This window comes from Platalea leucorodia (genome assembly GCF_965183815.1).
Source record: "Platalea leucorodia genome assembly, chromosome: 11".
In the NCBI taxonomy this organism is placed as follows: Eukaryota; Metazoa; Chordata; class Aves; order Pelecaniformes; family Threskiornithidae; genus Platalea; species Platalea leucorodia.
The window spans coordinates 13,492,159-13,519,440 of NC_138833.1; the positions used below are offsets into that span (position 1 = coordinate 13,492,159).

The 27,282-nt window shown below is 38.7% G+C and overlaps 1 protein-coding gene across 4 annotated transcripts; it reads right to left on the minus strand.

Annotated features, from left to right (window-relative positions):
* Nucleotides 1-1,803: 1,803 nt before the first annotated feature.
* Nucleotides 1,804-23,731, minus strand: SMAD5 (SMAD family member 5). Of its 4 annotated transcripts, XM_082324564.1 has the most exons (8): nucleotides 22,313-23,287; nucleotides 20,767-20,972; nucleotides 13,191-13,797; nucleotides 11,707-11,958; nucleotides 10,367-10,486; nucleotides 9,496-9,717; nucleotides 6,851-7,107; nucleotides 1,804-5,892 (listed from the first exon to the last, which is right to left on the minus strand). In XM_082324564.1, exons 3-8 carry the CDS (start codon nucleotides 13,591-13,593, stop codon nucleotides 5,749-5,751), a joined length of 1,398 nt encoding a protein of 465 aa, XP_082180690.1. In that variant the 5' UTR covers nucleotides 13,594-13,797; nucleotides 20,767-20,972; nucleotides 22,313-23,287; the 3' UTR covers nucleotides 1,804-5,748. The 4 variants fall into 4 exon arrangements, with proteins under 4 accessions (XP_082180690.1, XP_082180687.1, XP_082180688.1 ...); XM_082324561.1 differs by lacking the exons at nucleotides 20,767-20,972; nucleotides 22,313-23,287 and adding an exon at nucleotides 23,576-23,731; XM_082324562.1 differs by lacking the exon at nucleotides 20,767-20,972.
* Nucleotides 23,732-27,282: the final 3,551 nt, after the last annotated feature.

The window sequence follows — 27,282 nt, forward strand, 5'->3', positions numbered from 1 at the left end:
GCATTCCCACAATACCAAGTGCTTACTTTGGGAAAGCTATTTGGAAAAGCCCGATTTAGTGCACTGACTTGACACTCCAATCACCAATGTCCTCTGACCAGAGTATCTATAGTAAAAATTATTTCCCAAGTTTTCCTAACTTCTATGAAACAGTTTTTCTAGATGGGTAGGATTCTTGGAATAGTGTCAGAGAAGGCATTGCTCTTGGCTGCAACAGGGCAGGGAGCACTCCAGGACAAGGCAGGCAGATTTCTCTTGGCACAGGGTACAGGACACCCAACGTTTAATTACTTTAAATGCCAGTGAGATATTTGCTTTTTATGTAGCAGTGAACAGAAGTAGCCTCTGACTCATTTAACACACAACGCAGGTTGGAGTGGGGGTGGAAGAGGTGTGTTTTGCCCAAAGCTTATTTTTCTTCTGAAAAAAATTTCACAGGTTACTTTGGCTAGCTACTCAGATTAATTATCAACTGCTACCATACCTCAATTCCCCAGAAAGACTAGTAAGATTAACAAAAACTCTTCAATTCTATAAAATAATTACCAAGATTTTTTTTTTTTTTCGTTTGTTTGGTTTGGGGCTTTTTTTACTTATATAGAAAGCTATTAATACAAGTCCATATAAAGTTTTCTGGAAGGCCAACAAGCCACTGCAACAGTTAATTTGAGATGTTACTCACTTACAAATTAGACTGTATAATCTAGGTAATACTATCATAGTAAATCTTCTGGGAACTTTACATTGTAATCATTGTTTTGGAAGCAAAACCATCAAAACAGGATCAGGAGATATAAAAAAAAAAAAATTACTACCTGAGTGATTGGATCCTCCTTAGTATAGTACAGTTGCACATTCACAGGAAAAAACCCTATTATTATTGAGAAGATGAGAGACCTTCAGTCTTACTGCAAGGTGGCAGTCCGCTAGCCAAATTAAATCCCAAAGCAGGAAGCACAGACAAGATCAAGCAGTATCAACACTTTTGTTTCAGTTCTACACTAAAAAAATAATTTGTCCTTTCTGTAGTTCTTATACGGATATCCCTGTGGAATTGGGATTCAGTATTTTTGTACTCATCCTGCCAAAAAAGTAGAGTTCTTTTAATTTGTGCACACCACCAATTACTATTTCAACTTCTATTTCTGTAGTATCTTGGTAAACAAGAGAAAAGTTTTCTTCCCCTCAATCTTAAAAAATAAGGCTAATAGCCAGTAAAAGAACAGCTCACTAAACTTCTCCTAAATTTCCATTTTATTGGAACAGTACTTGAGTTTCAAGCGATAATCGAACGGCCTTCATTTCAATGAAAAGGCTATCGGTCATCAGTTTGAATAATCATCATTATACCTGACTGTGTAGAGCTTTAAAAACGTTATGGTCAGCCACAATGGTAAAAAAAAAAACAAACCCAACCCCCCCACAGTAATCAAGAGTATTGCTGAAGTCTTACACATACACATTTTTTGCACTACTGATTTAAACATTTTTATAAATACCAACAAATGGATACTGTTTTGGCTGGCTGCATTCTACATGAAGAAAAAAGAACTCTTAAACAGATTAATGAAATAATTTAGTCTCTGCTTCTGAGAGCACTGCAACTTTTGTGTTACCAAAACGCTGTAGAAAAGTATTTTTAAAATTACACCATCACATTTGTATGAGGAGGAATATGTACGGCAGCGAGAGTTACAAGAAGTCATAAATCAACCTTTGTAAACAAATATTTGAGACGTACTGAGTAATAGATAAAGGAAATCAGAAAAATCTGTGGGGTTTTTTTTGTTTTGTTTATTGAAATATGAGCAGCAGTATGCAAAAAATATCTTTAAAAACATAACATAGCAAAACCTAATAATTTTAAAATTAACAAAATAAAAAGATGTTTAGAGTTAAATGAAAAAAACTCATTGCTAGAACTGTGTTTCCTACAATGTAAACAAAAGCATAAAGGTTATGCTTGCAACAAACACAGAAGCAGGTTTATGGAGCAGCACAATAAAGCAACATTATGTTGTGATCTGATGGTTTGGTCTATTGATTTGAATTCAGAATGGGTTACCTTCCTAAACAGAAACTTCACAACTACAAAAAAAGTTAGTCACGTTTGTCTTTTGAAGCAAAACATTTAGAAAATGTTTTGGTTTTGTGTGTTGGTTTTTTTGTTTGTTTGTTTTGTTTTTTCTCCTGAAAACCATCCCTAGCAACACTTTGGGCAACTAAAACAATATCCTGAAAAAAATTATTATTTCAAACTAGGGAGAAAGCCTGACACATTTTAATGTTCTCTAGACTTACACTGCAAGAGTATCTGCCCAAGAATCGACAACTTTCACACTGTAATACTGGGGGTGGGGGGGAATCATAGTTTCAGGCAAAACCCGAAAGAATTCCAATATTTTAAACAATTCTATACCGAATCATAACACATGGGCTGTTTCATCATTCTTTTGACTAATGGGCTGTTCTGCTAGATTTGTCTCTCATCAGTCAGTCATTCTGGAAAGTTTTATTTTGGTCCTATAGATACTATAACCCAATGTCATCATCCCTTCATGAACAACTACTTCATGCCTAATGCAATTAAATGAACGTAATACTTACGCAAGGCACTGGATTGACTGCCAGCAAGACTGAAGTCCTCTAAGGAGGAATATCCAAGCTACTATCATATGTTAGTGACTATAAAAGCAAACCCAGAAAGAACTTCAGTATACGCCTGTTCTAGGCTTTTTGCTGGTATTGCCAAAGCTGTTAGTTAATGCTGTGGTTGGTGCAAAGTAGAAAGATGCCCAAAAAGAAGAAAATACTTACACTACAAAAGCCAAAACAGTTTTCACTGAAAAGTAACATTCAGTCTAAGCTGGGCTATACTGGAAAGGCTCCATCTTCTACTACCTCACTACTGGCTGATTTAATTTCTCCATCCCTCCATCTAGATCACGAAGTGACTTACACACAAGTATGCTGCAACAGAATCAGCACTCTCTGCTATTGCTCTACTTAAAACATCATTAGGGCCAAACAGTTCTCACCCAATCCCTCTATGCATTGATACCTGAATTTTGTATCAGCAGCACAGATAAACTAAACATGATTAGAAATACCATGAACCAGTAGCACACAAAATTTGCTAACTAGAAAGCTCTCAAAAAGTCCTACTTAAAAGGAACAGGAAAGTAGAACATAGACAAACTTTACTGGGTCTGCTCCTGCAAGCCTACCCTGGCAAAATCAGCAGTCACAAGGATATCCCCAGCACTGCATATATTACAGTTCAAGATTATGTACACAAGCAGAAAAATGCCAGAGTACTTTAGGACTTAATGACAGCATCAGAAGTGGGTTAACTAGATATTATTGCAGAAATTATGGTTCAGTGCACGGGTAAGCCAATCTAACCACAATACTAGCACTAAGCACCAGCTCTGGCTCATGAACACCCGGTTCAGCACTCATTCTTGAGTCATTTAGTTGGCCACATCTAAACATACAAGTGAACAGAGATGAAGCCAGGTGAAAAACATTTTGGATAAAGTAAAATCTTGTACCTACAATTGAGATCTTTTCTTAATCCAATGTGCCATGACATTTATTATAAAAGCTAGTCAAGAAAAAAATCCTGTAGTGTCAAATATACATATTCAGCAACTTAACAAAAGTCAGGCCCAGGGAGAAGAAAATAGAAGCCTGATCCTGTGGCAACTGACTTCGCATCTTATTCGATCAAAAGAACCATCTGTGGGTTGCAGTTGCAAAGAATGAAAGAGAAGACCCCAAAGGTGAGTGGCAAATAATGTTATTCCCCTTCTCCTGAAGATGCACTTGTTTGTTTTTCAACACACTTGAGAAACTGCTTAAAAAACCCCCAAAAACAACAACAAAAAAAACAAACCACCAAATAGTACAGAAATTCCTGTACAAGAGAACATTAGGGTTCTGCAGAAGTGTTACAGTTTATTCCTTTAAGGCATTTCATAAGAAACATTTTAATGACACGTAAACAATTTTATTCCTTTAAGATCATTTGTTACTTAGGTACCATATGATGCACGATTTCCACATTTGAGCAGAAACTGTCATTCAATAGAAGACACAAGAACTTGTGTAAGCAATCAATGTCTCAGGATTGCAGTAATTAACTGCAACACATCTTTTAATAAGTATGTGCATTTTAGAGTTTTCAGCCTCTTCCCCAAACACTGAACCCTTTTCTGAAGAAGTGTTCAGGAAAGAGAAAAAGGAGGGTAAAAAGTTAAAAAACACAATAGGTCTTTTTCTGCATGCAAAGAAATTTTGTATATAATTCACTTCTAATTCTCTTAGACTGCTTCTTTCAGCCTCCTTTTTTATTATTTAAAGGGGGAAAATATGCATACGTTATTTAACTGATTTCTTTTAGTGTTTAGTACAGTGTTTAAATTCTCTACTGAGTAATACAACAGGACAGGCAACAGAATTTACACGTGAGAGAGAAATTTCATCATCATATTAATATAGTCCTTCAATCCCATAAAGCTGCCAACTACAGTTTCGAGTCTTCTGATTGAACACCTGCCATCAGGGACAGGATCAAGACCACTGTTTCATGTAGGCTACAAAGAAGTGATTACTTTTGGTCATTACCAACAGGTCTGTATTAAATTACATGATCTGGAAGTAAAAGCTTCTGCATTCAGTTACTAACTTGCTAAGCCACTCACAGTCTTCAAAGAGACTCAAACTCATACTGAAAGTGAATTAAATACAGTGTAATCACTAATACTGCGTAATGTCTACCGAGAGATTAAAAGGCCTAACACAGATCAATTCCAGACAGGTAAAATAAACAGCTAGAACACCAAAAAGAAAACAAAAAACTTATTCCTTCCAAAAAGTAGTAAGCACTGCCATTTACAAATAGTAGTGTTTATGTTAAAATAAAGAAGGGTACCTAAAAAGAGCGAGCCTTGGCAACCAAATCCAAACGGCATGAGTGTAAATCAAAGCAAAACAAGAATTACTACTCCAGAAACGTGCAAGATGTTTACCTTGTATCAATTACTATTTAAAACGGTGGTTAAAAGAGCTATTACAAAACTGAAGTGGGAAAAGGCTAAGAACTGCTATTCTGCATTAATATACAGTGTGTTTATGACAGCATTTTCCAATAGACAATACAAGTGTTTTTACACCACTCCAATATTTGTAAAAAGTATATTTCATGTGTACACTTAAAAAAAATCACATTGTTCAATCTGAGGCAAATTAGCCATAATAAAGTCTAATTTTGCTTATGACAGATGTCAACCTTAAGATGTTAAACAATTACGCTAAAAATACAGCTTGCAAGCTGGAGCTGCACGTGTTCAAAGTTTCATAAACATTAAAAAAAAATCCCAAACTATGATATGTATTTATTTTCTGAAGTCAGTCTTCATAATTCTTGTCCCTACAGGACAAAGAAAAAAATTTTCCAGTTAAGACATATGCTTGTTTAAGTTCTACTTGAAGGAGGGGAAAAGTGTTCTGAATTTTTCAATAGACTTTTTTCCCTTAGGGCTCAACTGTCACTTAAGCATCACAAGAACAAATTGAAATGTAAAACTGATTAGCTATACACAATGGAATTGGTCACAAAGGGATTTAAAAAAAAAGTTAAACCATAAGATCCATTCTCCATATAGCTCACAGTATCCACACTGGAAGTTTCTCTAGAATTAGAATAAGTTCGCTAAAAATATGGCTGAAGATAGAATTTCAGCACTATGAAACAGATGAGATGGGATTAAGAGGAGAACCCATTTGTGTAAGTACTTTATCCAGCCACTGGAGGGGCCCATGAAGATGAATTTCTATCCAGCATGGGGTGCTCGTGACATCTTGTCGGTGATATTCAGCTCCCCAGCCCTATAAAAATGAACAAAATGTTATCCATCAAGTTGACAACATGCTTGTCTTTCAAAATAACTGCACTAACAAGAAGCAGGAAATCATCTTCTAAGATACGTATCTGAAGCTAACTCACAATCTAGCAACAGTTCTTATCTAAAGAAAAAAAACTGAGGTAGGGAAGGAGCAGCAGGGAGGCTGCACCTGGAAGCCTGAATCAAGTCTTGTCTGCTACAGACTTGGAGCAACTACACGAGCTCCTCCTCTGCAGAACGCACTGCTGACTTGAGAAGGACTCCTGGCTATGGCCACAACTCTCTTCTGTTTCTCCCTCCTGCTCCCTATCCTCCACACTCTCAAACTGAGCAGTATTTATCATAATTGACAAAACAAACAAGACATCTTTTGGACAAGATGCAGAAGAAAAAAAAACCTGGAATGTCCAAGTCTAGACTCCATGCTAAATCTGAAATGGAATCTTGATTAAACAACGCTGAGAAAACACTACTGTGAGAATAACAGCACAGTTTGACTTTATAAATTCAAATCACGTCTTTTTTCCATAATCAATTTTTTAAAAGCAATATTAATATATCTTTGAAGGAGTTGCAATTTTTTCTGCAATCACTTATGCTCCTCTCCACTCACATTCTTTTTAGTGGTCTTGTAGTTTACTTTGTTCCTTCAAATTTAGAGCATGAGCTCAAATCTCCTTTAATAAAATTATAGCAACCACAATGATTAAATGCCTGTCCCAAATACTGAAGTAACTAAATACATAGCCAATATTCAATACAGCAATCTGTGCTTTTTCTTTCTTGCACTGATTTTCCTCTCCCCAAATTAACCATTTTCAACATACTTATCATTGAGAAGAACCACATCAGGTCAGAACAGCTTTGCTACAATGCTAATGTACGCTGCTGAACACCCAAATCCACAATCAATTTAAATGCCCCCAAAATAATTTGTTTACCTTTACAAAACTCATTCGAATGGTACACATTTTTGTGAGCTCATATACTGCTTCAAATCCATGGTTGACAGACTGAGCTAAAAGCTGAGCAAACTCCTGATTGTTAAAAATTTTCAGACTGCATCCACTAGGAATCTTGCATACAGTTGTTGGATGAAAGCCATGGTGGTAGTTGCAGTTCCTGCTCTGTACAAATATGCTGCTATCACTTAAACACTCAGCATAGACTTCTCCACCAACGTAGTAGAGATGAACTCCTTGAAAACAAAGATAAAAATGTTTCAAATTACTTTTTTGCCCCCCCCCAAAATATACTACTTAATACAATCCCCTTGAAATCAGAGATAGCAAAGTGAATTTCCTGTTTGAAGAGCTTTTCAGAAAAGCTCTTTTGCCAACACTACGACATACCTTCTCATTGCAAAATACAGTAGGCTTCATTATACAGCAGCCACTAGATGTCCTTCTCTCATCAATTACAGAATAGAATGAAAAAAACAAATTCCACACATCGACAGTTATTTCAAGCTATTTTCCTAGAAACCTTATGTGGATTTTAAAACTCCAGTTTTATAAAACTGATAGCTTCTGGCTATGGCTATTCCAACAAAAATAAAAGTGTCCTGGGAGAAGAGGTAGTGATAGAAAAAATGAGAAAGTATATCTACAGTCTGCTCTGGTTTTCAATGTATTTTATCAAGCAAAAGGAGAGGTAAGTCCACATACTTCCACAATTTAAATACCACCATGCTTTACAGACCTTAAAGTCAACAAAGCCCCTAGATTTATCACACCTTCCTGGATTCAGCTATGTATGTAAGCGCTTCCCTCCCTTTATGTTCTGAAGCCCATATAACACTATTACTGACTAAAAATTTATATATAAAAGCTGCTCATCCTTTCAGCATCCAAACACAGATTCTCACTGCTACTTCAGTTGAGATACTCACCTTCCTTCTCCCAGATCTTCTCCCTTTCCCCCACCCAACACTGTTATGGTTGGGATACAGTTCAGTTTAAGTCTTCCTTGCAATAAATACCCTGAGAATCCACTGCAGACTATCCCGTGATTTGCCAGATGAGGCTGCAGCAAGTCAACAGATGCAAGTTAATCTTTCAGGCAGCAGCAACTGTTGTGAACATTGCTAGAGCCACTTGGGACTAAGGTAGGATGAAGGTTACACAGAGGAACCATTGGCTTCATCAACTATAAGCAGCTATCAGAAAATCTGGGGTGGGCAAGAATGCATTTTCACAACACAACCCTATTAATTTAAAAAGACAGAGACTACCACTTGCTAGCTAAGTTCTTTTGGGGAAAGACCTTCCCAGAGATCTCTGAAGAGGGCAGATGCAACAGTCTGAGAAGAACATAGATACTTCAAAAATAATCGAATGCACAATTAGAAGTCACTTACGCTTGCAATGCAGCACTTCTACGGAAAAAAGCTTAGCAAATAGGATTGGGTAGTTTTAAGGAGGCAAAAACCCAAGACCTTCCAAACAAAAGCCATAAATAAATAGTATTTTATCCCAAAACAATCCTAGTTGTTCTCAGAACTGTTACCATAAAGCAAAGTTTTAGTTTAATAATTAAGAATCTGACAAACCACCTGCACACCAGCAACCAGTTGTTCCCCTTTATAACATTAAATTTTCTCAGACAACAGCATTGCAGAGCCAAGTTTCCAACAAATATATTAATATAACTCATGGTCTCCAGATTATCTGTAAAATTTTGCTGTATTTATTTGCCATTTCTAATTAAAAGACTGTTAAGGGACAGGATGGGTCTTGAAGATATATTACAAGCAACAGTGACTTTCATCAAACAAAACTCAAGACCAAGTGTACCAAATGATCTTAGGTATTAAAAAGGCCTCTAGATATGCGCAACAGAAACAGGGCTCTCTTCTCAGGACTGACTTAGTTACAAAAAAGGAGATATCCAGAAAAGGAGTACTACATTTTAAGATAATCCAAGCACATTCCATCAAAGATGAAAACTGTGCATCTATATGTGCTATCAGCCAAACAGTACGGGAAAACTAGAAGATCTTGCAAAACCTGCTGTCTCCAGGAATCCCTCCCACACACATACACACCCCATGGATTCACTCAGACAAATGAGCCCTTGCAGTTTTGCATTAGCACTTCAAAGTCCTGCTTCCAACTCATGCAAGATATTTGAACATACTGTAGACAGCAGCATAATACCTTGCATGAACAATAAAATAAAAAAAATAATCTTTGCTACACTGTAAAATGGTATGAAGAATTTGATTTAAAAGCAGATATAATGTAGACTATCTGAAGTCCTGCAATATGTTTCTTGGTGCTGAAACACAAAATTCTACATACAGACTATCATTAATGATAACAAACAAGCCCCTATGACAATATAGTTTGGTAAGGAAGAGGTAATATTTAATTTTTTAAATTAGTGCCGAAGAAATACGTATGCCATTCCTAGACTAATTAGAATCAAACTATGCCTAAGTTGCCTTCAGATACTGGAGAGGCAGATGAAATATCACAGATTATTTCTACTATTCTTATCTGAGAATAATTGTTGCAGTATACATAAGGTGAAATAAAACCACGGACTTAGCTTCTTAATCATGCGTAACACAGCTAAGTTTTACCTTTTCCAATATGGCGTCTAGTGTTCTCAATAGTTGAGTTGCGATTAACATTTGAGAGCAAACCTAGGCAGAACCTGTTTTTATTATTGGAGGGATCTGTAAACCCATCTACTAAGACACTTGTAGAAGATGCATGAAAAGCCTCGCCAACACGATTATTTAGTTCGTAATATACAATCGAACACCAGTGTTTGGGTTCTTCATAGGCAACAGGCTGAACATCTGAAAATAAGCAAAATGGAAATACCAGTTTACATAAATGTTAAAATATTAAATCTAAAACAGTAAAGCAGGCCTTCCAAAACATCAACAAATAACTAAAAGCTTAGTCAAGTTATGATGGGCAAGAACAGTCCTGATTAAGATTTTAATGATTTCTATTTTCATGCATTTTAGCTAGTGCATTGATTTTATAATTATTTTCCTATTTTAAGCCTGATTTAAACAAACAAACAAAAACTGACACAAAAAAACATAGATGACTATGTGATATAAGGTGAAATAGGATTCTTCTGTCCACTTTTAAAAAAATTGTTTTAATTTATATTTTGGGACCCAATTTTCAGAGTCTTTGTGCATATACAATACCAACTGCAGGCAAAGGTAGCAGAAAAGACTAATTCTGAGAAATGAAAAAAGTTCAACTTGTTGCAAGCCATACTATGCACCTGAGGCTTTAAAAGCAGGAGATGCAAATAAGCAAGGCAAGTTTTATTTCTCAATTCTTTCTGTTACAGCGCCAGTTTACCTTGGAGGACTGCTTCCACTTACCACCAAGGTTTACTGCACCATTTGAAGTTATTCGTTCAATTTGGTCATGAGTTGTAAGAAGCCAAACTATGCTAATTTTACACTATACTATACAACTTACCTCTGGTAGATATATTTGGCATAATTTGAGGGATCATCGTATTGCTTGTGTCCATAGACTGAGAATTATCCTGCCCCATCTGATCATCAGGAGGCATATATGCAGGAGGTGGAGTATCAGCTACAAACATGAAAAAATAAGAATAAACCAGAAGAAGAAACCTCAACAATTTAGAATATTTATTTATTCACTCTACAGTTGTAAACGCACGACAATACTCTTGAACAAGAGATGTTAAAATATTTGGACCCATTTTCAAAGTAACCTGAAGACAACCCAGCCAGCTGTCTTTACAGTAACCTCCTTCAACAGTTGGATTCTTACCTATGGGACTAATAACGAGATTGGACACTTGAGGAAAACTAAGAGATGGGCTTTCTTCTTCTTGCTTGTTTTTCTTTAACAACTGCACTCTTACAGCTAGGCAAGATGACTATAGCTCCCACTTTTTTTCCCCACACAAACATTAGCTTTCTTGCCTACCCTCTTCTCCACGTTCAAAAAGAAAGAAGTAGTAGAAGAAAAAACTTTATTTGCTGTAGCGTAACAAAGGCCTAAACCAGTTATTTTTTGCTGCTTCTGTAGGATGAGTTCATTATAAAAGCAAGGATCTCTACATTCTTCCATTCAGCACAGTAGTCAGTGTACCAACACACTATAATCCCCTATTTCAGAAATTCCCTCCAGATACCATTAATGCATCTGTCCCAGTGGTCACAGTCCTTATCCAAGAGGGACACCCTACCGGATACCCCCACTCTTTCTGCAGCACTGGGCAGTCAGAAAGAACAAAGATGAGGCCACTGAGCTACTGGCAAAATAAATTCTTTAACCTGTTAACTTCTCGGCTTTATAAACCACACCAATAACCAGACAGACTCCATAAGGCTTCTTTCCTTTGCACCGAGAAATTGGTGGTTTTTCCCTATTTTCACCCAAATCAATTCAGCTCCTGTCAAAAATTTGCTCTATTTTTTTTCCAGTTAAATACCACATGTAAGTGTCTTTATTCAGAGAAAGACATCAATGAACTTCTTGCTCAGCCTCTTACATCTGCTTTCTTTTCATTGCTAGATATTCTTCTAAGGTATGCATCAGTTATTCTACATTGAAGCTGTGCAAAATAACTCACCACTACAGTATCTGTGACAAAAAAACATTTGGAAAAATAAAGCTATAACAATTAACTCTGACTAGTGACAAAACTAGGAAGAAAAGCCCCTAAAATGCACAGAGAAAAGCAAATTATTACATGTATCACAAATTCCCGAGGTAATAAGTCACAACAGCATGTGACATTTCAATTATTTTTATTAAGCTGACATTTAGGCTGTACGTACCTGGTAGCTGAAAGGGACTAGATGGTCCAGAGCTAGCTGGGGAGCTTGGGTAAGTGCTGCTGGCTGGAGAAGGTGGATAGGGACTGTTTGGCGAAATGGAAAATGGAGTGCTGTTGGGTTGCTGGAAAGAATCTGGAAATGTCGCGTTGTGTGGCATATGTGGTTCATTGTGGCTTAGGTTCCTGAACTGAACTAGTAGACTGTGCTGTGGATTGAATTCGCTATGTCTAGGCACTAACACTGGAGGTAGAACTGAAAAAAACAAACAAAAAACAGGGAAACTTAGATTAAAAACTGAGATAGGAGGAGACAGATACAAATAATATGCTCATCATGAAAATTTCAAGACTAGCTGAAGTTGAAAGAGGAGTAAGGCATTCATCTGTCATGCCTTCATGCCATCCTCTTTTTTATTTTTTACATTACGCTTCATGGAAGACTCAAACTTTACTCCTACAAAAATCAGAGCAGAAACGCACTTATATTTCAGAAACACACTTATATTTCATGCAACTGGAAGCAGACCTTTTAAAAAAAAAAACAAAAACAAACAAACAACAAACAACAACAAAAACCCAAAACCCAAAAAAACAGTCCACATGTGGCACATACCAAAGTACTGAAATACAGTCTATATTACTATAGTCAAACTATATAGTTACATATAGTCCTTTTCACTGAAGACAAAACCTGTACTACGATATAAAACTCCAGCTTAGCAGTAGTTATAACTTTTAAATTCAAGAGTGCCGGAGCCTGGAATTCAAGTGCTACAGTAGAGCGCTTGAGCACTACAGCTGGTTGCAGTAGAGTTACAACCATTTTGTGGAACAACGGAAGCAACTTTTCACTATACTTTCCAAAGCAACATAATTCATCTCTCCCACTCGCAACCACGATCCTCCTCACCTTCTCTCATGGCAACATGCTTTAACAGCAGACTTGCTACCTGACATAAATTTGGTACGTACCTTGCTCTAACTGATCATCATTCTTGGTTCTGTTCAGCTCTGCCGCCTGCTAATGGGAAATCAAGTGGGGAACACTGCACCCCAGAATTTTTTTTTTTAATCTCCTCAATTCATGTCACTCACTGATGAAATATTAAGCCGCTGGAAGAAGGGTACCAACCTCCTTGCAAGGACTGAGGTTTTTAAACAAGTTTCTCAAAGAAACTGAAGTCTTTTGATTACTACTTTCCTATTTTCTTATAAACGAGGACTTTGCCACTACCTTTAAGGGTAGCATGCTCAAGAGATCTGTGGGAAAAGCCTGATTTTCCACAAAGAAAACCAGCTAATACAGAATGGACAACACACCTCCCCAAAACCCCACCAGAAAAGCACACTTTGAACATTCCTCTTCCAAACTCCCCCATACACCAAATGTAATTTGTGACACAGTACTGGAGGAGGAGGAGGGAGTGAACAAGGGTGGTTCCTGGAGATTCTGTTCAGGTTTTAGACGGCCATGTTCAAACATACCTGGGCTCTCCACCCTCTTATAGTGGTATGGATTGATGCAGACTTCCTTCTGTTTAGATCCAAAAGGAAATTCACAAATATCCAATGGCTTCAGCTCGTGATGGCTTTGTAGATCAGGCCAACGCCAAACACGACAGTAAATTACATGCGGAAGGCCTTTTCTGTGAGAAACTTGAAGTCGTCCATCTAAAGAGCGGGGGATAGTGACACACTTGCTGGGCTGTCCTGGACTGCTCAAGGCTTTCTCCAGTTCTTCCATAGCACCTTTTTTCTTTTTCAGCTTTTTTACCAAAGCATCAACAGCTTTTTCTGCCCATTTTTCCTCTTCATCTCCTTGTTTCCAGCCCAACAGACGCTTTACAGCTGGGCTAGTAAAGGAGAACAAACTGGCCATTGACGTCATTTGACACAAGTCTTCAAAAAGTTTGTTGGGTTTTGTCTGTTGAGGTTTTTTTGTTTATTTGTTTTTTCAAATAAATGTCAGTGTATACCAAAAGCAGTTATTGCCACTGATGAGCTGTATTATTTCTTGGAGGCTTACAAATGAAGAGATGTCAGTGATGAAGTCTTCACATCAAAAATAATGATTGATTCCTCCAATTTAGTTCTATTAAAAAGATAAGTTAACAAGTAATTAATAAACAAGTAAAGAACACGGTAAAAGAAAAAGGCAGATATTAAAAGAATGCTTGTTTCAACCCTAGCCATTGCACCTGATTTTGTTTCAAAACAAAATCCCAGAAGTACTAGGACCTCACCTCAAAGCTAAATAAAGTAAGATGTGATCAGAGTCCCCAGTTCTTGCATTACTGATTAGTGGGAAAAAGGACAGTCAAGGGACCAAAGGGACAGCATGGTTTCTGTTAGCACTGTTCCTTAAATCCATGAGTTTCCTTCAGAAGACAAGCTTGGGGAATATGCTTTAAAACTTGTATTATATCCCTGTCACAGTGCTTCACCAGAAGACTTAAACTTGCTATGAAGAAACACGGAAGAGGCACAGTGGAACCAGTGGTTCCACAGCCAGTACCACATAGAAATACTCAGCTTCTCAAACGGATCTTTATTTCCCAAAAGAAGAAAATACTTAGGCATCTACTTGTTCTTGAGCTCTAGTTAGGTACCCCATGTTTTTGGGGGAGAATTAAAAAAAATGAGGAAGAAACTGTAGACAACTGAAAGAAAAACAATTAAGAGAAAAACCCAATAAAACCCTCAAACCAATCCCTCCCCAGCCACTCAAAGGTGGTCAACCGTTTCAGCTGTGGCTATTTTTTATGCTGCACTTCCTTGTATCTTTTAAGAAGAATATTTGAAGCGCTGGATATTTTTAGCCTTTGGCAAAAAAAAAAAGTTGTTCTTTTCCCCAGAAAAAGACGGGAAGGGAAAGGCATGGCGGAGTAAGTACTAGAAATGTGACCTTTACTACAAACTGCCTCAGAAAGGAGAGGAGCAAAACAACACTGTGCAACTCAAACTGCGCTCATGAATGGTGGTGTTTCCTACTGCTCACCAGCTCTAATGCAAATCCTACCCCCCCAATTTAAGGGGTAACGATGACAAGAGGAAATGATGTGCTGTGGCAACGAACTGATAAGAACTTGTAAAATCCCTTGTGAATACTAAATAAGCAAGTATAGACAATGAGCAGCTGGCAAAAAGCAAGAGCAGAGCTAAGAGAAAGGATGTCAATAACAAAAGATGCTTCCTTTCTTGCTACAGAGACTGCCAAACAACATTGTCTCTCAACTTTTGATAAACCATGGTGAATTGACACCAAATCTGCACATAAGAGAAAAGGGGGGGGGGGGGGGGGGGGGGCGGGGAAGCAAGATTAAAGTACTTCTGTGCTGCTTCTCTTTAATCAAGGGGATCTTTTTTCCTCCCATCTTTGATTAACTAAAAGTCATCTGATAAGGCTTTTCTAAGTGTCTAGGTACATTTACAAGCTTACTCAGACACATGGATGGGTACTTTCCTATAACAGAACCACGTATTAAGCATCATCAGCCAAAGATACAGCAAAGATCCCTAGACAAAGCATTTATAATGTCCCACACGTAATCACCCTAGATTTTTTTTAGTGGGGAGGTAGAAGGTGAGGAAAGCAGGGAACAAACCCAAGGACACTTGGCTACAATGAAGAGTAAGCTTAAAAAATTATAAACACCCTTTACAGGAAAAAATCCATTTATTTCATACAGTAGCTTAATCCCATTGGTACTTCTTTGATTATTCAGCTTTGTTTCAATAATATGGAAAAAATGGGAAAAGCAAAACAAACAGAAAAACTGTCTGAAGATCTTTCTTCCTAAGCTCTCATAAAAAACAAAATGAAAGAAAGAAATTAAAAGAACAAAAGCCTCTCACTGCTTCAATAAGTCCTTAGAAGAGGGTATTGCAAAAAGAAAAGAAGAAAAACAATTATGTATCACCTTATTTCTTCAGAAATAAGGACATCTGCACTTTAGGTATAAACTTAGTTCCCTAGAACTATTACACATGAGAATCTTCGCACCCTTCAAAGTAACAGGAAATACATAAAGGGAGATAAACTTGGCCAAGAACACAGACTAAATTTATTCTTTTACTGAGGATAAAAGTTTAGTGTTCTAAAAAGTAAAAGCTGTTTACAGTCGCAATTAACTTACTTCCAAGCCTTGCGTACATTCAATAGCTGTAAGATACCAGCAGTTGCTCACACCCCTAAGAAAGGAAATGAACCCACCTAGAATCTCAGACCAGCGAGAAGACAATTAAGAAGTTCTATTTCTGTTTCTCAGCTATGCTTTCAAAGAACCTTAAGAATCATCACGGCAGAACACACACTAGAAATTCCTATAGTTAAGTAGAGCTCAGAAGAGATTTCAGGAAACGCCTCTTGGCTGTTGCTACTCTGATCTATTCCATTACAGCTGTCCCATCTATATTATGCAATCAAGTTTACAGATCTACAATTCTATTCTACCATCATGTATAATTTTTTTTTTTTTTTTTTTTTTTTTTTTTTTTTAGTATTTAGAACACAGTAACATGCAGCAACTAGGAATGAAATTTTACTGGTTGTATATCATTTCAACATGATTTACCCACAAGTATGCTCATGGAATAAACAAGCTAACTAAAAGCACAGAAAGCTGGAACAGTTCTAGCAAAATGATGGTTTGCAGTAACTAGTATTTGTAGGGCAAGTGTCAGGAGAATTTTGATAAACGACCCTGTCCTATAAACTATGATTTCAGAAATAATCTGCTTGGACTAAGTAACATAATTAGCTCTAAAAACTTTACATTAGTCTGAATACCCATCAACAAAAGCAAAACCTAGTAGAAAAGTATTCCAGAAGCATCATAACAGATTTGATCAAAACTGTTTCAACTTCTTAAAAAAAAAAAAAGTTTCTACATACATGCTTGTACTATAACCACTGAAAACCGAGACTGTTGAAGTTCAAAACTTTAATGGCATTTACTGTAAATCCATTCTGGCCACCCATGAGGCTTTCAAGACTCTTCTGCTGAAGTGTATTTTTACCTGTTCAAGAACAGCAAGGGCGAAAAAGAAACCCTGCAACAAACTGATAGGCTTTGAAAGGTACAAATGACACCAAATTTATCTCATTATAGGCCTTTCGGAAGTTCATTCTGGAAGGCAAAAACACCGCAGGTTTATAGCTTTTGCTTTTTCTTAAGAAAACAAGGTAGTATTAAAAAGCTTCATGAATTATTTGTAGACTAAAATTATTCCCTTCTTTGGAGCTATTTCAAGGTCACAAAGCAGGAGTTCAGGCATTTATGGAGAAACCAAACATTTTGATGTAGAAACTGCAACTCTTGTAGGGTTTTAAAATTTCTGAATGAATGGCATAAATCACATTTAGAACATTTACTTGCATTTGGTGTCATTTCAGCATCTAATTTTTGAAAGGTTTCTAAGTAATCATGACATCTGCTAGGAACATCTTCACCAGATCGTCTATATTTACAATCAATTTCTTCCGAGGCTTTAAAAGTGCATGTTATGAGCTGTGATTGCAGTACATGAGTGCATCACTGTAAAATTTGAGCATAGAAACAAATGCTTTAAAGAGCTGCATTTTCATTCATAGTGGTGCACCTCTAGACACAGCTGGTAACAACTTTCATGGGCAAAAAAGCTTTCTTAAATTTCCTTAAGAGGCAGAGGGTCTATTATGCATTACCTTCTTTTATTAATTAACTTTTCAACTGAGCTACAAGAGAACATCAGCCAAAAAGCATGTTATTACATTTTAAAAAAAACAGTTATAAACACTCTTTAAAGAGCAAGTGTAATACATTGCATGGGGTAGCACGAGGGGGCTCTTAATGGGTGAATATAAAAGGAAGTAATCGCTGTATCAAAATTAGACTTTGGGCCATGCATTATTTATACATTTAAAGTTCTTGTTAATGACTAGAGCAAATGGAAGGAAACTAGTTGTGTGAACAGGTCCATTGTTTGAACTCTTTCTTAATACCTCATCGAGCCAGCTAGATATAAACAAAGTTGGTTAACAGCTGAACTTACAAATTACATTTCATTTGTGAAGATGGGAGAAAGACTCTTTCATCTACCATCACAAATACTAAGCAACTCAACTACCTTTTGGTTCCTCTTCTGAGATTTTCTTAGCCTACTATATTAAACTGGCAAGCTTGGCAGATTAATCTGATTTGCTATCAAGGAATCTTCTGGCTAAAAGGACCTGAGCGGGACTCATAGCAGGACAGATCAATACAAAATTACATATGGTGTGTTTATTTTAATGAGATACACTTTTTATGTAACATATTCTGACATCGATTCCAAACTAATTTCCCACCTGCAAAATCTAAATTTGTAGTACCTTTAACCAAGCAACCCATCACCCCAGGCAGGATGGCAATGAATGATGCTTTTCACAAGCATGAGAATAAAATGGGTAACAACTACATGATCCTCATCCTTTCCTACTGCCAATCCTAAGCCTGTATTGCAAATGTACAAGCACTATTCTTTTCCTGCTTAATTTACTTGTTTGCAAATTAAGAAGGCTTCCTGTAACATCACACCCAATCTGAAACAAGGAACTTCACTGCTCATGATTAGAAGCTGCTTTGAGACTCAATTTCATAATATAAACAAACCACCACTTATAACTAGCTACACAATTGGTAGTTCATTAGAGCTGCTTCAGACTCGCAGTTAAAACTGTTTTTCAGTCAGCTCTTGTGCGTAACTTTATTGCCTCTTCAAACTCAGAAACACTCAAATATTTTGACTCCATACCCATGTTAACACATTACCCACTCATACAGAAAGCTCAGAAACTCACAGTATATTATGCTATATTCAATTATCAATATTTTCTTTTAAAACTACCTAAAACTACGGCCTCACACGTCAATTTCACCTGGTTTTATTAAGGTCCTTCTTTCCTTATAAATTTCCTGACAGGAATTGTGCAGGATTGTGTTTGGCCTTTATTATCATTTTCACAAGTCTAAATCTTACATTGTAGCCTAGCACAGGGTCCCATGCAATGGCATTCATTAGAGCCTTTTCTTGAGGACAAATATAGAAGAAACATTGGCTCCATAGTTTTTCCATGCACATCAAGGATAAAATAAATCCTGAAGTTACACAGCGGTTAAAGAATTTGGGCAATAAACTTGAAGGGCCTGCATATTCCCTACCATTGCCATAGCCTTTCAACAAAAAAAATTTCTTTTAATTATCCTGTGCAACATCTTACTCGAAGAAGATCATCAACGATTTAACTCATCTTTTTTTCTCCTCCTCCCCTTAAGGGTAAGTAAAGATGAAAGGAGATTTTATGAACGATATCAAAAAGGAACTTGTAGTATTTTCATCAGAACTGGGCTTGCATATCCAAACACACACCCAGTTGACCAAAACCTATGATAAATGCTTTTATACTAGCACTAGATTTCTTTGCTTCAAACATGCCTTGTAAGGCAATATATTCTAACTAATAATACATGTAAACAAGAACAGAAAAGAATTGCCTGGTATCTTCAAAAACTTTACTAACCATGACTGCTCTCCAAACAAAAAATGTATTGACAAATTCAGACATGGCTTTCTCACACAATATTTGTTCTTTTCATTTCCACATCTGTACATCATCTAACACAGCTTAAAAAAAAACCCTGAAGCATATAACTCTGTCAGCCGAGAAGTATTTAACTAGCACTCTCTTAAAAGAAACATAACAAAAATCTCTGAGGCCAAGCGTAAGCAGCAAGTAATGCATTGTACATGGAAGAACTGGTATCATAAAAGCCATACAGCTCAGATTGCAAAAGCGATGCTTCTATTTTTTTCCTAAAGTCTTCTCAAAAATCACTTTAAAAAAAAATAATACAAGTGATAATGATTTATATCACAAAAGAGGTCCAGTCAGAAAGAGTTCACTAACAGAGCTCCACTGCATTTCAAAAGCACCCTCATTTCCAACTGATGTCAAGAAAACCTCAGAAAAAGCGTAACCAAAGAACAGAAAGTTTTGAATTTGTTCTGCATCACGGCAAAACTTGAATTTAACTGTGATACAGGGGAAGGGAGAGGGAGGGAGAAAAACCAAAAACTTCCCAAGCCTAAAGAACTTTGTATATATTTCTTACGGGATCCACTTAAAACACAAAAATCCAACGCTCACATGGCCCTGGTCTCTACAACTACTCTAATTACTGAGCAATTAGCTTTATAGAAGTTCTCAAAAACTACAAATTCCATCTTAGAACCAAAATCTCTCTCCCTTAAGTGTTTTGTCAGAACCCTGCATTTTCTCACACTTCTTTTTCAGCTAATTGGCACTTTCCAACAGAAGCATTATGCTGAAAAATGCCATCATCAACAGTAGTCAGCACATCTGAAAGCCAGCCCTGAAACTGCCTCATGTTTTTAAGGTTATTTAAGATCTACTCTAACCACAGCAGATAACTACAAGTTCGCATCCATTTCTTAATTAAAATTACATACAAGAGCATCACTAAATTTCACTAAACATGAAAACAAAAGCCTATGCCTCCACTGGTAGGTTGGTGGAGGTGGACAGGCAAGTGGGTGATTAGGAATGACCTCAGTACTACTCCTGGAATAAAAAAAAAATTGGGAAAATAAAGGACATCTTACACTTTTCACAAACCCTAAAGTATGTTAAAAAATTAACAAGCTGGACAAAGCCTTCCAAAAATTTAGATGCTCATATGCAAGACCTTCATTAAAGAGCAAGATCCTAAATACTGCCACTAAGTATGTGAATTGGCAACAAGAAGTGTAACCTGAAAGCGGGGACTGTACAGACTTTCATAAAGCTCTAAAAGAGGAGAAGAAAAATAAAGATGTATATGTGTGTGCGTGTCTACACTTCCACTCCAACTGAACTGCCTTAAGACTGTGACAAGTTTACAAAAGCTACAGGATTTGGAGGGAACACTGACAATAGTAATTCAGCAAGCTTTTTTTCCCCTTCCACAGAATGAATGAATGGCAAAGTATTCTAAATTTGTCAGTTTGTGACATCCACTGACCCAGAATTCAGAGACACTACCTCATAGTTGGTGGATCAGTAGCAGCGATTCTGACAAAGATCCTCTGTCAAGGATGACAGTCCTGGCAGGCTCAACCTTGGTGGTAGGTCAGGAGGGATACAGACTTGGCAGGCGGCATTCTGCACCTTGCCAACCCACACTGGTCAAGCACGCTGAAGTGCCAGCCAAACTTTTCTACGTGGTCACAGGAACACGGCTAAAAAGGCTTCCAGAAAACAGTACAGGAACTTGCACTGCAACTAATGATAACTTCAGAAGACTTAAATTACTGTTCAACTTGCTTTTAATGAGTTATCAAGTTTAGCCATGAAATATCTGAAGTGTTCTCAGCTCACACGAGAACAAACCTTTTAATTCTGAGCACGAGCTGCTCTCCTTACCTGTTGCTATGAAAATATCATCTAAAGATTTTTAAAGAAGAAACATTAACACATGAAAATTAATTTCAGCAAATCTATCATAAACATTAGAAGAAACTTGCATTTTAATCAACATGCAAAATTTAACTGGCAGGGAAGGAAGAAATAGGGACTTGCATAGAATTGCCACAGCAGTATTTCTGCAGATACGTAATTCAGCCAAGAGCAACAAGAGTTTTTAGAGTTTTCTTTACAGAACTATAAAGAAAACATGGAGGACATTTTTTCTGAAATTAGAAGTGTCCTCTGGAATATTAAAGATCACAACATAGTTTGCAAAGACCATTCGAATAAACCCAAAAATATATGCTACAGCTAATAGAGCATGAGCACTCCATCTTGAGAGACAGAATCAGCTTGGATAATATTCTGTCACCATGAAAACTCTGCATAGATCACACAACTCAAGGTGCAAGATTAAAAATCTGACAAGAACTGAGATCTTCAAGCCATCTAACCAGAACCGAGTAGTACAGGGTCCACAGTTATAGTTCCTTCAGGTTCCATCAGAGGTTAAAACTCCAAACCTCAAACGAAAAAAAACCCACCACAGCTGTATGCAGCATCATAGCAGCAAGCCCTTTTGTTGTGATCTTTTGTCATCAAGAGAAAGAAATGCAGAGGAAGCCCCTCTTTCTACTTTCCCATTTCTCATTCCCATCATGACTGTCCATCTTGGGCTTCCACTAGGAAAGTTTTCTTTTAAAAAAAAAAAAAAAAGAAGAAAATTCCTCCCTTGAGTGTATTTTCTTCACATTTGAAAGGAAAAGAAAGGCTTGAAAAAGGCAGGTACCCCAATAAGCACATGGTTTGTTGGGATTTTGTTTTGTTTTGCAAAAATAAGTGCCATTAAGCACTTAGCAGCAATTTCAAGGCCAAGTGAACAAAATTTTAACATCAGAGGTAAGAGTAAACCACTATCAAACGGTAGGGATTAAGACATTGAATTCAACAGCACCCTACACAGACAGAGCACTCTCAAAAGTTACAACACACTAATTATGAAACATCTTCAATTAAGCTATTTGCTGCTTCTATTAACTTCCACTACCACCAGCTGCCAACTTCATAAAGTATTACAGCTTTTGATGAGCAGGGGCACATGACTGCAATAGCGTGTTTGCACCTTTTTTTTTCCCCCTTCTCTTCAAATTCTGTGATTCCTCAGAATATCAGAAGGATATTCGGTGCAGAACTTCTATAACTGAGAACAACTGAGATATGCAACAAACGATGCTCATTTCAGTTTTCAGTATTTCAAAGCCAGCCATGGAAGGTAAGTTATCTGAAATTAACAAAGGAATGAAAAACAGCAAGAGATTTCATCTAAAACCATCACATACTGACAATCTAATTTCCCATGACAAGACAAAACTTAGAGGCTGAGGCAAATTTTGACAGTTACTCCTTGGAGGTTTTGTTAAAGCAGAGAGCCCAAGTCATTCACCAAGTAAAATCTCTACAGATTCCACCAAAAGATTCAACAACTGTTACTGAACCTACTCAATAATATATTCAACAACTACTGATGAATCAGTTCTTCCCTACCTCATTTTACTGAGAAATACCTTCATTTAATTAGCTCAAAGTCACACCAGAAACTACACAACTGGAACAGAGTACAGATCACTTGATTTCCAGTCTTGTGCTTTTAACCGCAAGACCATATTTCCTCTATTAAGTTTACAACCCGCAGAAAACAAAAATTGCCATTCTAAATCACTTAAGCGGTCCATCTGTTGTCAGGCAGCTGTCAGTGCTGGATGCACGCAAGAAAGGCCACGGTGGACAAGTGTGTGTGCCCTAACATCGCCTCCGCGGGAAAGCGCCTCTTTACCAACAGATCTGGAACATGTGGGTTTGCTACTCTCCCTTCGGTTTGGTCAGGCCTTACACCGCTTAAGAGCGGAGCTCCTCGTCTTAAAAAAAACAAAACAAAAAAACCCAACAAAGAAACAAAAAACACCGAGCCCCTTATTAGCATTGCAACAGTTTGCTCCTACAGTTGCGTACAGAGACTTTATTTTTCTCAGCACGACGCGCGTCCTGCAGCCCGGCAGCGCGGTCCCGCGCCCCCCTTCCCCTCCCGGGGCTGCTCCTTCCCCCGCACGCCGCCCCCGGCCCCCTCCCCCGCACGCCGCCGCCCGCCCCGCCGGCAGCCCCCGGCCCGGCCCGGGACGACCCGAAGCCCGTCACCGCCGGGCCCGCGGAGGCCTCGGCCCCTCTAACTTTCCGAAAGGGCCCGTTTCCCTCCCGCCCCGGGAACCCGAACCGCAGCGCCCCGACACCCCTCGGCGCTGAGGAGGCGCCGCTGCCCCCCGGCCCGCCGCCCCCGACACCCCCTGACCGCCGCCCGCCGCCCCCCCCCCCCCGGGCCGCCCCGACCCACCCGGCACGGAGCGAGGCGGCCTCCCCGCCGCGGCGGTGGCAGGGGCGGGGGTCCGTTCGGCTGGAGGCGCCGGCTGGGCCGCGGCCGCCCGCTCGCAACAAAACTTTATTGGGAGCCCGCGGAGGGGACAGCGGCGCGGCGGCGCCGGCGGGGCCAGCGCCGGGACCCGGATGTGCGCGAGGGGCGGGAGGGGGGGAGCGCGCGGGCGGGATCCTGCGCGCCGCGCATGCGCCTCGCCGGCGGGAGGAAGCGGACGCGGCGGGAAGGCCCGGGCCGCGCCGAGGGGCCGCGTCGGAAGGGGCCTGCGGGAGTCAAACCCCGTACCCGCGAAAGAAAGTGAAATAAATAAAAAAGCCAGATGCTCGGCTTTGTTGTCGAACAAGTAATTTACCCCAAGACGCAGGAATAAACAAGGTTCCTCAAGCTGAGCGCGGTCCCACAGTGACCCCTCCCGAGGGCCGCCTCCGCCGGGGCCTGCCGGGGGCCCTAATGGCAGCCGGTGGGCGAAGGCCAGGCGGCGGTGCCCAGCGCGCTGCTGGGGCCGAGGTCCAGCACTGTCCGCCGGCCGGTGCTGTGCGCTGCCTTCCCAGCGGCCGGCGCCAGCCTTGGCCCTCGCGCTTGGGGGTCGTTTTGTGGCACTGGTTGGATTTTAGCCGCAGCGCTGAGGTGCAGCTGAGGCCCTTCGGATGGCTGCACTTCATAGTACGTTACTAAAACCACGTGGTAAAGCTTCCCGAAAAAGTTAGCTGTGTTAGGAATGACTAGAAAGGACTGTACAGATGAGGATTTTCATACTGTATATAATGCCAGCATGGGACAAGCGCCTGCTTTTCTCACAATTCCCTGCTGTTGTCACAATTACCCTCATCACATGAAATGGAAATGACCGCTGTTCTCCTCAAAGCTATTTTTTGAACAGCACAGAAGAAAGTTTCAGAGAGGTACCAGGCCAAAACCACCTCCAACGTGCCACACCACCACCTGACCTTGGTTAAGTATACTGCAGGCATAATTGTTTCTGTCATTTGTAACTACATAAGTTGATTGATACGAGGGTAAATTAAAGAAGAATGGTGTTCCACACCATGACTTGATGTTAGAATGTGTTCATTTTTTAAATTGCCCTCAATACACAACTGACTTTTGGAACTCCAAACACCTACATTTCCACTAGATCTGAAGAATGTGCTTACTTCCATTGAAATCAATAATAAAATCAGTTGTCCATTCAAAGGCCTCTCATTGTAGGGAAGGACTGACAAAGTCTTGTTTCCCTCACAAAAGACAAGATACCTTAGAGCAGCGCGCAGAAGGCTGAACCACATCCAGCTCTGCTCTTCACCTGGTTCACGAGCAGGTGGAACTGCTCACTACAGAGTACTGTTGAGGCCCGAACTATGATGACATTGAGAAATTTAGCTTTATATGGGCAACGGGAATATCCACAATTACGGGAAAGTATTTCACACTTCAGCCCACAAAGTGATTTTAAGAGGAAACTTTTCCTACAGGAAGATTACTTCATAACCCAAAGGCTGCCTTCCTCAGAGGAGGCCAATTGCAGCCTGTTTCAGACACACTACTGAGCTTAACTGAATCCTAGTCTGATCCACTACAGAAATTCCCACAGAAGAGTTTCTTCCTCTGGCAAAAATATAATGTAGGAACAAATATATGGGGCAAAATCATGATTTGTACATAAATTTGTATCTCAGTTGTAGGACATGTAACTACACCATCTTGCAGCAGTTAAAAATCTGACATGCCAATTGTGTCTGGCATGCCAACTGAATCTTGCTATTCCTTTGGGGAAAAAATATTAGAAACAAGCAAATGTAATGAAAAGTGATTTTATATATTCATCTATATGTCTATAGACAAAGACATATATAATTAAGCTAAAAAGAAACCACGTGAAACCCCAAGTTTTATTTGTGTAAATTAAGGGTAAGACATCTACCAAAAAAAAAAAAAAGAAAAAGCAATGTAAAGTTTGTAGAAACAGGGAAAAAATATGCAGTGAGCCAAACTGAAGTTTCAGTTTCAAATACATTTGAACTCTGAAGAAATTTTCTTCTGGTTCTTGATAATTTTTGATGTAAACAGAAGTTTTAGCACCAGTGTACTCTGATCAGATCTATACAGAGGTCAATTAATACCCCAACAGGGTATCTATCATCTCTACTAAAGTTCATGACAGCGGTGAAGGAGCAAGGCTTTGGTGTAATTTAGTCAAAGAACAGAGCTAACCTTTGGGGACTCCTATGTATCTCTGCACCAGCAATTGTTCTACTTTGGCCAGGCAGTCCAAAATATGGGACAAAAAAAAAATTGGTCTTTTTCCAAATCTTTTGTGTAACTTAATTAATAAACCAAGTAACAAACAACAAATTGGCAGCAGGCATTTTAGGTGTTGTTCATGTGCCAGCCATCATGTCTCTATGAAACAAAATGTTCTCTTATTCAGAAGTTACAACAAAACAGTTGTATGTTGTCAGATGAAGCTACAACACAGAGCTCCGGTGTGCTTCCTCCTGCAGAGGTTTTAGAGTTCCAGTGATGAGGAAAGCTGAAAGTGTGCATGCAAGTGTATGGGACAAGATGAGGAAAACTCTTTAAGTTTTCTAAAACTTAAGTTTTCCAAGACGTTCTCAGTTTAAAACTACAGGCAAGTTTGACTTGTCTGCTTGCAGCACACCACTCCTCAGAAAGCAGTGATTCTTAAGCACAACATACAGACTGGTTTGGACTCTGGTAATAACGAATATGATCTACCAGCTGAAAAATAGTTTTCCTCTTTTTTTTTCCATTTTGTCACAGGCTAATGTTGAATGGCAAAAGACCAAATGTCTAAAGTCAAGTTATCTCCTTCTAGTCAATGGGACAGAGTAACGGACAAAGTAAACGACATTTGCTATCTAATGATTTAAGTCTGTATATCCTTAAGATCACAATAAAATTAACACCACTTACACCACTGTCTACTTCATACATGGTTTCCATTACTTAAATCTCTAGTGCCACACTCCAGTGGGTCCACTCTAATAACATATCAAGTTCAATAGAAGGCTTGCAACAAGTAGACTCAAGGTATCCTGAATGCAGTTTCCAGAAATCACGTGATTTCACGAATTCATGAATTTGACAACTCATGGAACCATCAATCCTCTTTTAGCATTGGCAAACATAGATTTTCCAACATATAGACATGCAGCTGTGATAATCCAAGGAAAAATGGCTAGCTAACCTTCTACTTACCTGAATATTTTAATTATTAATTGTGTGTTCAGATCCTGCAGAGTCAACTGCACATGTTTATGCATTTGGTCCTGCCTTGTAAAGTCAACTAAAGTACAAGTACCCGTCTCACATTCCTTTGCGCACTGTCTAATGGCAATGAAGGGAGAAAGCTGTCTTCTCATAAACCTGTGCTACTGTAGGTGTTTGTGTTGAAGCTAGCTATAACCTTACAGCCTGATCAAAGTACAAAACAATCAACAGAAAAACTACCGCTGGTTTGTATCAGGCCTTGCATGGTTGAGAAGCAACCATGAAGTTCAACAAATATCTTAAATTACATTATTTTGATTTTCTCTCCAGATTTTGAATATAATCCCTACATTTCTCAATGAGATTTTTGTTTGGTTAGAAATGAATAGTTTGAAAATCAAATAGATTGTTTGAATTATAAGGAAATAGTCTTGAAA

Bases quoted from the DNA above. Each gene is read 5' to 3' on its own strand.
- SMAD5 (XM_082324561.1), bottom strand. From the start codon at position 13,593: ATGACGTCAATGGCCAGTTTGTTCTCCTTTACTAGCCCAGCTGTAAAG. The intron at 11,959-13,190 runs GTATGTTTGAAC...TGTTTTTTTCAG, and splicing joins TAAGAGGGTGGAGAGCCCAG to TTCTACCTCCAGTGTTAGTG. The intron at 5,893-6,850 runs GTAAACAAATTA...TCATTTTTATAG, and splicing joins TTCGAATGAGTTTTGTAAAG to GGCTGGGGAGCTGAATATCA.